Raw genomic sequence first — 12,196 nt, 5'->3', positions numbered from 1 at the left:
CCCGCTGAGCAGGGAGCCCGATGCGGGGCTCGATCCCAGGACCCTGAGATCATGACCTGAGCCGAAGGCAGCGGCTTAACCCACTGAGCCACCCAGGCGCCCCAGAGGAAATAAATTCTTGATGAGAAGTGAGTGTCTACAGATAGCAAGGGTTCAAGCACTGTTTTGTAGAATGCATGATCATGACAGAGAAACTATCACCCCCTAAACTAAAATAAATGGATGCTGAAAATGTTCCAAAGCCCATTGCCAAGTCCTTGAGAAATGCAAGCTGACCTGTAGGACACGGATATTCTCAACTCCAAAGTCATCTAAAAACCCCCAACTCTATTCACTAGTATTATTTTAAAAGCACTCCCCAGTTGTGCAGTTATTAAAAAAAAAAAAAGTAACTCTACTATCGGAGCTATCAAAATAAACCAAAATGGAAGCTGTCAAGGGTTCTGATCTTGTTCACCGTTTTATCCAACCCCAACACCTAGAACCATGCTTACCCTAGTTTGCGCTCAGTAAACACGTACTGATTGAATTAAAAAAAAAAAAAAAGGCCTAGAGGAAATCTAGGTCTTCATCCTTGCTTTCTCTCCTCCAACACGTGGGCGCACCACACTGGGTTGCCCACCCCCACCTAACTCCAGCAGCTTCAACCTCCAAAACTAACACATTCATCCTTGGAAGAATATAGGGGCCGGGCCCCACTCTAAAACGGGAAGAGCAGAAAGTGGAAGGACATAGGGAAAGCAACACATGCGCGTAAAACCTTCCCATCTGGGCCCTCGCGCGTGCTTTTAAGGCGCGCCGGTCTCCGCTACCCTTGGTCTCTCCCACCGCGCAGGCGCGTCGTCGCCTTCCCCCCGCCCCTCCACCGACTCGCGCTCGTGTTCTAACTGCCCCCCCCTTTATTCCCCTGCCCCCACTCCCGTCCGCAACGGCCTCGCGCCTGGGAGACGTATTCTACTGTGCACCCGTCCGCGCGCCAACCGCCTCCTTCCTTCCTCCACGCGGGCACAGTGCTTCACGTCTATGAGAAGGCCTCACGCCTCCCACAGATCTTTCTGCGCCTCATCACTCTAACTCAAGCCAGAGTCCATCATTACTCCCCGCTCCAACCTCGCGCTGACGGGGTGAAAAGGGTGTGAGGGGGAGGGGAAGGACACCTTCCCCTCCCCCCAAACATCCCGAGGCGATAACCTAACATGGCCAAGTCGCCAGCCTGCCGCAGCACCAAAGTCCGAAGGAAAGCGGTGCCGCCCGCTCCCCGACTCCAGGGAATCAGTGGATCAGGCTCGGAGAGTGGATGATGAGCCTGGTCCTTGGCCGCGCTCGGCCGCTCACTCACCTGAGGCCGCCATGTTGGGAGAGGGAGAGAGAACGCAAAGGACCCGGATGAGGCAATCACGTGATTATAGCGGGAGCGTCGGGCTAGGAGATGCGAAACTGGGAGGGGGCGGGGAGGTGAGGAGGGAGACAGGAGGCGGAGCGGCGCTGCTCTAGGTTCGTAAAGCAGCGCGAGGAGGTGGCGCGGCGTCGGACGGGAAGACTTGCGCGACATGTGGCGAAAGGGGTGGGGCCTCGGCTGTCGCGAAATCCCTCACGCTTTACGAAGGGCTACGCGCAGACGAGGGGGAGGGTTTCACGACCGGCCAACTTCCTGCCAGTGCGGTAAGCGGAAGGGGCGGGGCCAGGCATGCAGGTTCCAGTACTTCGGGGCGGAATGGAGGTGGGTTGGAACCCGGAATAGGCGTCCCGCAATTCACTTTATGAAAGGGAAGATTCTAAGTTTCTTCTCTTTTGATTTTCCACGTGTGAGGACGTATGTGGTTAATTTAATTGAGATTTTTTTTAAAGTCGATTTCTGTTGAAGCAAAACAAGCTCAATATCTTGTCTAAGGATGGTTTTAATTGGGCATGTTTAGAAGGAATAAGGAAGTAACAAATATCGAACATTTAATTTCCATGAACTTGTAGCTCAATTAGTCCTTCATTTCATCGACTACCTTCAGTAAAATCCCCGCGCTTAGGATTTCACAGCCAAGTGTTACTCATGCTTCCCCTACTTTATGCTACATTTTATTACGTATTATTTGTCATATACTGTATTAGTATGTTTTTTAACGAAAATTTTCATTGAGCGCCTACCATGTGTTAGGCATTGTTACTGGCATTTTAAAATACAACAGAAAACAAAACTCCGAAGGACGTTATAGTACGGTGAGGGAAAGACAGACAATAAGCAGTGAATGAATATTAGAGATGATAAGCACTCTGCAGGTAATTAAGGCGCTTTGATTAAAAGATGATTGGGTGCAACTTTAGGCTACCTGGTCAGAGAAGGGCTCTGAAAAAGTGACATTTAAGAACATCCAGAGCGGCGCCTGGGTGGCTCAGTCGGTTGGTTAAGAGTCTGTCGTCTGCTCAGGTCATGATCTCAGGGTCCTGGCATGGATTCCCAGGTCAGGCTCCCTGTTCAGCAGGGAGTCTGCTTCTCCTTCTCCTTCTGCCTGCCACTCACCCTGCTTGTGCGTTCTGCCCCCCTCTCTCCCTCCCTCCCACTCTATTTTTCTCTGTCAAATAAAGAAAATCTTTAAAAAAAAGAACAGCAGATCTGGATTACAAATTGCCAGTCCTGTGAACATCTTTAGGAAGAGCTTTAGGAAAAGGCAGAAGATGCATACCTGGGTCATAAGCTCCAGGACAAGACCACCTTGACAAGTTGAGGATTTTTTTTTTTTTAAAGATTTTATTTATTTATTTGACAGAGAGAGAGATCACATGCAGGCAGAGAGAGAGGGGGAAGCAGGCTCCCCACAGAGCAGAGAGCCGGATGTGGGGCTTGATCCCAGGACCCTGAGATCATGACCTGAGCCGAAGGCAGAGATTTAACCCACTGAGCCACCCAGGTGCCCCTGGCTGCTGTAATTCTGATGAGAGAAGGTGGTGGCTTAGATGTGAGTGTAGGGATGGAAAGAGACAGATGCAGATATATTTTGGAATTAGACTTGGTAATTGGATAGATGTAAAGGGCACAGGAGAGGGAACTATCAAAGATGACTTCATGTTTTTGGCATGAACACCTGGATGATACCATTTACTTAGATGGCCAACCCTGAGGTGGGGCAGGTTTGGAGAGGTATATAGGCTCTGTTTTGGCCTTATTAGGTTTGGGATATGTACTAGTCCAGTACTTGTTATGTTTCGATGAATTTGCTTATCACCTGGGAAATTTGTTGAAAGTTAGATTCTAATGCAGTAGGACGGTAGTAAGGCTGGAGATTATGTATTTCTTCTGGTTTGGATCACTAAAAGGGGATGTTATTTGAAAATTAAGGAGAAAAAAAAAGCGTTGGCCATTGGGGACAGACTTCAGAAAGTCACAGACAAGCTAAATGAGGTAGGAACATGTGGGGTAGGGAGAGACTTAGTTACCAAGCACCTAATATATCCCAGGGTTATATCAAGCACTTAACAAGCTAGCTTATTTAGTCTTCACAATGGCCCTCTAAGGTAAATATATTTTTTTCTTAAAGACTTTATTTATTGGTCAGAGAGAGAGCGCGCACAAGCAGGGGGAGCATCAGGCAGAGGGAGAAGCAGGCTCCCCATTGAGCAAGGGGACCGACACAGGACTTGATCCAAGGACCCTGGGATCATGACCTGAGCTAAGACAGACACTTAACTGACTGAGCTGCCCAGACCTCCCCTTCTAAGGTAACTATTAACCTTATTTTTAGATAATGACTCTGAAGCTCAGAAACAATAAGTACCTAACCCAAGGACACACAGCCAGCAAGTGTCAGAGTTGCAGATCCAGAGCTATCAGGTTCATGTTCTTTTCAGTTTCCCAAAGACTTCTTACTTTTTTTTTTTTTTAAGATTTTATTTATTGGGGCGCCTGCGTGGCTCAGTGGGTTAAAGCCTCTGCCTTTGGCTCAGGTCATGATCCCAGGGTCCTGGGATCGAGCCCCTCATCGGGCTCTCCGCTCGGCGGGGAGCCTGCTTCTGCCTGTCTCTCTGCCTACTTGTGATCTCTGCCAAATAAATAAATGAAAATTAAAAAAAAAAAAAGATTTCATTTATTTATTTGATAGAAGACACAGCGAGAGAGGGAACACAAGCATGGGGAGTGGGAAAAGGAGAAGCAGGCTTCCTGCTGAGCAGGGAGCCCGATGCGGGGCTGGATCCCAGGACCCTGGGATCATGACCCGAGCCAAAGGCAGACCTTAACACTGGCCCACCCAGGCGCCCCTCCCAAAGACTTCTTTAAAAATAAGGAAAACTGTTAAAGACAAAATAAGGAAAACTGTTAAAGACAAAATAAGTCTCTGGTAACACTTTGTGGCATTTGTTCTGAAGAAATCCAGAAGGAATAAACTGTTAATTACCCATTGCTATGTAATGAATGACTCTAAAACTTACTGGCATAAAGCAATAAACATTTATTATCTCAGTTTTTATGAGTCAGAAATTGGTTATCAAAAATCACTTGCTGGGAGGCATAAAGCAGATTTTTTATCCTAAAGCGGAGGTCTGAACCCATTGCCTTGCTGATTACCTTCCATGACTCTATGTGGCCTAGGCAGACTCTGAAGGTTGTGTTTACTCCAGCCACAAATTACTGGTTCACATTTATTTACTACTATCCTCCCTTGTCTACTGTTATGTTCCAGCCATGGATATCTTATGCTTCCTAATGTTGAGTCTTTTTTTGCTCTTTGCTCTTCTCCCTGCCTGGAATACTCTTTCTCTTTCACTACTAAATGGGTCAACAATAAAATCTACTTTTCTGGGGCTCTTCAAATGTTGTTACCTTTTCTTTTTTTTTTTTTTAAGATTTTTTTATTTGAGAGAGAGAGAGCATGAGAGGGGAGAGGTCAGCAGGAGAAGCAGACTTCCCACTGAGCAGGGAGCCCGATGTGGGACTTGATCCCAGGATTCCAGGATCATGACCTGAGGCAAAGGCAGTCACAACCAACTGAGCCACCCAGGCGCTCTGTTGTTACCTTTTCTAGGAAGTTTTTTCTGAGCTTCTTTCTCTGAACCCCACCAGGACCGTGCCTGCACCTTCTTTTTGACACTTGTCACCTTCCTCCTCAAACTGCCTTCCTTCCTGGTCTACCAGCTTCTCCATGGCGGCATCCATGTTGGTTGTCTTTGTGCTTTGTATGCATCAGCACGTGGAACACTGTTGGTGCTCAATATGTATTTGCTGGTGCTGAAGTCAGACTTTCAACGAATTTATATCCACTGAGGAGGTTTTCAAGAAGTTATCATAATACATACTGACTCATATGCCTGGATTTATTTACTGTTCCTTGAATGGGAAAACATAGCCTTTAAAAGCAGTGGCTTCTTTCATAGGAATACAGCAAAAAAGACTTCTTCCTTTAGACTAGTCAGAACTAGAAAGATGTTTGGAAGTTAAGTTAAAAACAAAGCAAACAAGGGGCTCCTGGGTGGCTCAGTTAGTTAAGCATCTGCCTTTGGCTCAGGTGGTGATCCTGGGGTCCTGGGATTGAGCCCTGTGTTGATGGGCTCCCTGCTCAGAGGGGATTTGGCTTCTCCTTCTGGCCCTCTCCCTTCTCATGCGTGCGTTCTCTCCGTCTCTGTCTCTCTAATAAATAAATAAAATCTTAAAAAAAAAACAACCAACAAACAAGCGGATGCATGTAAGTTTATATTTTCTGGAGTCCGAATTTACTAAGCTAATTGGCTTAATTTAGTATTTGAGGCTCTTATGATAATTTAATTGAAATTGTTTAAATTTTCCTTTGAAAACTACACTTTTTATAATACATATAAATAATCATATATGGAAGCTTGACATTTTTCTTTTTTTAAAAGGTTTACTTATTTAGAGAGCATATGAGTGGGGCAGGAGGGACAGAGGGAAAGGGAGAAGCAGACTCTCCACAGAGCAGGGAGCCTGATGCAGGGCTTGATCTTAGGACTTCGGGATCATTACCTGAGCCAAAGGCAGCTGCTTAACCAACTGAGCCACCCAGGTATCCTAACAAAAAAAAATTTTTTTTTTGGTCATTTTATGAATCTGTGATGCTAATTATGGATATTATGGCCTTCCTTCTGGTGAAGTGGGCCAAGACATTTCTCAGATAATCCATTAATAATGGAATATGATTCATTTACCAATTACTTCTATTTAGTTAAGCTTGGATAGCTGAAATAATCAAATTATCATTGTTTGTTGCTTTATGTTGTCACAACCCAAGCAAAATATATCAGTGCTTCAAAGATGTGTATTTCTCCAAAATAGAAATCTTTTTATCACTGAGTTTTGACTGTGTAAGATTAATTTTAAATATATATCAAGATTATATAGGAGTTCTGTTTCTGGTCTGGTAATAGCTTCCCAGAGGATTAACTTTCTCATAAAAATAAGCTCTAGACAAAAATTAACAACAACAACAACCCACAATTATCTGAAAGCTGTGGAACAAAGACAAGCAGGTTTGGAGGGGCGCTAAAACTTGGAAAAAGGTACCAATATGGGGTGTTAGAGCCTGGTGTGATCTAGGGTGGCTGAAGCTTCGCTAGAAAACCTACCACATTTCTGCCATTAAGAAGGTATTGCCCAGGACAGTCTCTGCTCTCACAAAGTGAGAGGGAATCCTGTAAAGAAGAGAGAGTTCTGGGGTGCCTGGGTGGCTCAGTGGGTTAAACCTCTGCCTTCAGCCCGGGTCATGATATCAGGGTCCTGGGATCGAGCCCCGCATTGGGCTCTCTGCTCAGTGGGGAGCCTGCTTCCCCCTCTATCTGCCTGCCTCTCTGCCTACTTGTGATCTCTCTCTCTCTCTGTCAAATAAAAAAATAAAATATTAAAAAAAAGAAGAGAGAGTTCTGGTGTTGATTCTGCCCAAGTCTGGCTTGTTCTTGAACCATGAATGCATAAAGCAGGCTGTAGACAGCTGAAGAAAGAAAAAAGAAAGGAGGGAGAACTGAAGTAAAGTCTGAGCTGCTTGTCTATTTCAAGTGAGAGACAGTTTGCAGTTTTGGTCTAACCAATTTCATGGCTTGCTAAAATAAAAACGTGAACATCTTTGGAGGATACATTAGCTTCTTGTTTCCGCTGTAAGAAATTAATCACAAACTTAGTGCCTTAAAACAACACAGATTTATTCTCTTATGGCTCTGGGTCAGAAGTCTGAAATGGGCTGTACTGGGCTAAAATCAAAGTGTTGGCAGGATTGCATTCTTTCTGGAAGCTCTCCCAGAGAATCTGTTTCGTTGCTTTTTTCAGCTTCCATATAATGCCTTGACTCATGGTCCCCTTCCTCCATTTTCTTTTCTTTTTCTTTTTTTTTTTAAGATTTTGTTTATTTATTTGACAGAGAGAGAGATCAGAAGTAGGCAGAGAGGCAGGCAGAGAAAGAGGGGGAAGCAGGCTTCCCGCTGAGCAGAGAGCCCGATGTAGGGCTCGACCCCAGGACCCTGAGATCATGACCTGAGCCTTAGGCAGAGGCTTAACCCACTGAGCCACCCAGGTGCTGCCTCCATTTTCAAAGCCAGAAACACCAGCTTGAATCCTTATATTAATCACTTTCATTTGACTTATCTTCTGCCTCCCTCTTTAACTTTAAAAAAATTTTTAGGGGCTCCTGGGTGGCTCAGTGGGTTAAGCCTCTGCCTTCGGCTCAGGTCATGATCTCAGGGTCCTGGGATGGAGCCCCACGTCGGGCTCTCTGCTCAACAGGGAGCCTGCTTCCCCCTCTCTGCCTGCCTCTCTGCCTACTTGTGATCTCTGTCTGTCAAATTAAAAAAAAAAATCTTAAAAATTTTTTTTTTAAATTTTAAATTTTTAAGAAGATTTTATTTATTTGAAAGAGAGAGTGAGCGGATGAATGAGAGTGAGAGTGAGCATGGCGGGGTGGGGGGAAGGGTGCAAAGGAGAGGCAGAGGGAGAAGCAGCCTCCCTGTTGAGCAGCACCCTGGGATCAGGACCTGGGCCAAAGGCAGACACTTAACCAAGTGAGCCACCCAGGCATCCTCTTTCACTTTTTAAAAAAAAAGTAATCTCTACTCCCAACATGGGACTTGAACTCATGACCCCCAAATCAAGAGTCACATGCTTTACCGATTGAACCAGCCAGGCACCCCTTCCCTCTTTCACTTGTAAGGACCCCTGTGATACATTGGGCCCACTTGGATAATCCCGTATTATTTTAAGATCATCCAGTTAGCAAACTCAATTCCATCTGGAGCCCTAATTCTCCTTTGCCTTCTGACATAACACGTTCCTAGGTTGTGGGGATTCAGATGTGGACATCTTTGAAGGGCCATTATTCTGCCTACCACAGAGGGGTATAACAGTATCCGAAGTCTCCACAACATGACATTTACAACGCACAGGATTAATCAAAATTATTTAACACCTAAAGAACCTGGAAAATGTGACCCATTCTGGAGGGATAAGACAAACAACAGTGGCTAACCCTAAACTGACCCAGATGTTGAATGCTCAGAAGAGGACTTTAATGCAGTTGTTATAACTGTGTCCACTGAAATAAAATAAGATATACATATAATGAATGAAAAGGTAGAGAAATATAAAATACAAAAAGAACCAAATGGAAATGTTAGAATGGAAAAACACAGCATCTGAAATAAATTTCATGAAATGAGATTAACAGCAGGATAGAGGTGATAGGAGTCTCTATACTTGAAGGTAAATTAATAGAAATGACCAAATCTGAAAGGGAGGGAGAAAAAGATGGAGAAAAAAGTGAGGTGAGCCTCAGGGACCTGTGGGCTATATGAGAAGATATATTATTGAAGTCTCAGCAGGAGAGGAGAGACAGATGGAGCCGAAGAATATTTGAAGAAATTTCCCACATTTGTTTAAGATTCAAGAAGCTTATCAAACCCTGAATAGGATGAATACAAAGAAAATTGCATTGGCTTATCATGGTTGATACGACGAAAGACACTGGTCAGGAGAAAATCTTGGAAGCATTCAGAATAAAGTAACCCATCACATACAGGGGAGCAATTTGAATGGCCATGGGCTTATCAAAAACGATGGAGGACAAACAAGATATTTAAAGTGCCAGGTGAAGAAAATGGGTCACTCTGGAATTCTATACTTCGTAATGAATTGCTGACACACACTCCCCCACACAGACGAAACATACTAAGTAAAAGAAGCCAGTCACCAAACATATTGCATAATTTCATTTCTATGAAGTGATTAGAATAGGAAATATAGCAAATCTATAGAGACAGAAAGTGGTCGGTGGCTACCTATAGCTGGGGTGGGGGGAGGATGAGAGGAATGGGAGATGCCTACTGAAATGTATGGGGTTTCCTTGGTGCAAGGAAAATGTTCTGAAATTGATTGTGATGACACTTTAACTCTATGAACTTAAAACTCCGCTGAGTTTGCTGAGAGCTCTAAAATCCACTGAACTGTATACTTTATTTCTTTTTTAAAGATTTCATTCATTCGTTTGAGAGAGGGAGAGAGAGTGCACAAGTGGGGGGAGAGGCAGAGGGAGAGGGAGAAGAGCAAGCAGACTTCCGGCTGAGCAGGGACCCTGATTCCAGGGGGCTCGAGCAGGGAGCTCGATTCCAGGACCTCGAGTTCATGACCTGAGCTGAAGTCAGATGCTCAACTGACTGAGGCACCCACGTACCCTGAATTGTACACTTTAAATGAGTGAATTGTTCTGTATGTAAATTATATCTCACAGCTGTTAAAAAAAGTGAAGGCCAAATAAATACATTTTCAGATACAAGAAAACTTAAAGTTCATTGTTGGTAGACCTACATTACAATGAAAGCCAAGGGAAGTTCTTCAAGCTGAAGGGAAATGATACCAGAGGGAAATTCAGATCTTCAGGAAAGAATGGAGAATATCTGAAATAGGAAATCGCTGTGTGAATACAAAAGTCTTTTTTCTCCTCTTAATTTCTTTAAAATACTTTTGACCGTTGAAAGCAAATGTTAGAAACTTGTGGGATTTATATTGTATTTAGATTAATGTGTATATTAGAACTATAGCATAAAGGGGGATGTTTCTTCTAACTGAGGAGATACAATTTAAACTCTAAGTAGAAGTTTCTTCTAACTGAGGAGATACAATTTTAACTCTAAATAGGCTCTGAAAGGTTAAGGATATGTATTCTAAGCTGTAGGGCGAGCATTAAAAATAATACAAAGAAGCATAGCTAAAGATACAATAAGTTAATACGGGATTTAGAAAAATAATGAAATAGTCCAAAAGAAGGCAGAAAGGGAGGAACGGATGAAGGTAATCATTTTGAAAGCCAGAGGGCAAAACTGAGATGTATAAAACAAGCACTTTTAAGGGACAACACATACATCCAGTTTCCCCGAAAAACCTTTTGCACTGGGATTCGCACTGTCCAGAGCCTAGTAAGGCAGATTCTTACTGCAGCTGTGTTCCTACCCTGCTCTGCAGAACAAGGGTAGAGCAAAGAAGCACAATGCAGGGGCAAATAAAATGACAGAAGATAGAAGAGTCTTCCTGATTGTGAAGACTTTGATATCTGCAGAAGGTTGTAACATAAAAAAGTTTGGGGGGCGCCTGGGTGGCTCAGTGGGTTAAAGCCTCTGCTTTCGGCTCAGGTCATGATCCCAGGGTCCTGGGATCGAGCCCCACATCGGGCTCTCTGCTCCTCGGAGAGCCTGTTTCCTCCTCTCTCTCCCTGCCTGCCTCTCTTGCCTACTTGTAACCTCTCTCTGTAAAATAAATAAGTAAAATCTTAAAAAAAAAAAAAAAGAAAGAAAGTTTGGAATCTCTGCCTCTGGGGAAGAAGCAGGCATCCCCTCAGGGTGTGCCCAGGAGAGTGGGGAGGATAAGGCCAGATCACTCCCTAAATTCTGTCTGTAGCAGCTACCTTGGGGAGGAGAGGAAAGGTAGGAAGACACCTGCCAGTGTTAGCTTCAATGGTCAACTACTCCGTGGTAGCATTCCATAAGGTTCTCTCCCCAGCCCTCCTCTCTTTTTTGCACTCAAAGCTATAAATGCAGATGCCTCCAGGAGCCAGGAAGATAAAATGAATAATGTAAGGCAGTCTGGCAGGCACTGTAGCAAACTGCCTGCAGAGCACGTGGTCCCCATGGCAGAGACATTGACTGCTTACCCGGTACCTGTGAGCTCCCCATTTCTCAGCCCCCTGCTGGAGGGTATGCGACTAGATGAGACAGAGGGATTGTTGTGGAAGTAATACATGTCACATCAGGTGGGAGGCACGGAGAAGCTAGTGCGTAGTCTGATCTGAATAGCTCCCGCTCCCTGCTGATCATGAAGAACACACGCGGAATAGAGCCATGAGGTGTGAGCAGCCTGGAACCCTGAGTCATCGCTAGGAGGGAAGCCACGCTGGGGAGTGGCCCAGTTCACCCTGGACTTCGCTTGAACAAGAAACAAATCTTCATTCTGTTAAGGCCCTTCTATTTTGGTATTGTAGCCTAGCCTACCCTATACACTGCCTTTACAGGAGGCAGGTACAATTCAGCCCAGACTCTTACTACCAAGTGAAATGTGGGCCCGGCATCAGCTAGATCTTCCAGTTTTTACAAGATAAACCAGAAATAAGCATTTTGGGGGGTGAAAATTCCAAAATCTAAAAGTGGACTTGGGGACACCTTGGGGGCGCAGGCAATTAAGCTTCTGCCTTTGGCTCAGGTCATGATCTCAGTGTCCTGGGATTGAGCCCCGTGTTGGGCTCCCTGCTCACCAGGGAGCCTGTTTCTCCCTCTTCCTTTGTTCCCCGATCTTGCTCGCTCTCTCTCACTCTTATTCTATCTCAAATAAATAAAATCTTAAAAAAATAAAAGTAGACTTAATTTGAGCAATTAAAACACTGTGTAGCCCAAATAAAACACACCTGGGGGCCAATTTAGCCCCTGGGGGCACTAGTTGCAATTTGTGGTGAACATTTTTTTTTTTTTTTAATTTGAGAGTGAGATGGAGAGAGAGAGTGAACAAGGGCTAGGGGGAGGGGCAGAGACTCCCCACCCAGCAGGGAGCCCGATGCAGAACTCCATCCCAGGACCCTGAGATCATGATCAGAGCCGAAGGCAGACACTTAACCGACTGAGCCACCTGGGCATCCCTGTAGTGAACATTTTCTTCCTAGTGACTCATCAATTCCCAAAGCTTCTGTTGTTGCTCTTGTTCAGATGGGGAAAAGACCCGATCTTTGTATCACAGCCC

The 12,196-nt window shown here is 44.7% G+C and overlaps 1 protein-coding gene across 4 annotated transcripts in view; it reads right to left on the bottom strand.

Annotated features, from left to right (window-relative positions):
• The window catches only part of EIF4B (eukaryotic translation initiation factor 4B), a 33,056-nt gene extending 31,450 nt beyond the window's left edge, over positions 1-1,606 (bottom strand). Inside the window, exon 1 of one of the 4 annotated variants that reach the window (XM_080811119.1) lies at positions 1,340-1,606. In XM_080811119.1, coding sequence (XP_080667245.1) covers positions 1,340-1,352 — 13 coding nt within the window. In that variant the 5' untranslated portion in view covers positions 1,353-1,606. The remainder of the gene's footprint in view (positions 1-1,339) is intronic. The other 3 variants (XM_080811120.1, XM_080811118.1, XM_080811117.1) reach the window with 3 other exon arrangements.
• Positions 1,607-12,196: the final 10,590 nt, after the last annotated feature.

Source organism: Martes martes, assembly GCF_963455335.1.
Source record: "Martes martes genome assembly, chromosome: 8".
Lineage (NCBI taxonomy): Eukaryota > Metazoa > Chordata > Mammalia > Carnivora > Mustelidae > Martes > Martes martes.
Note: the sequence above shows the minus strand (reverse complement) of the source record. Positions and strands in the feature narration are given on the sequence as shown.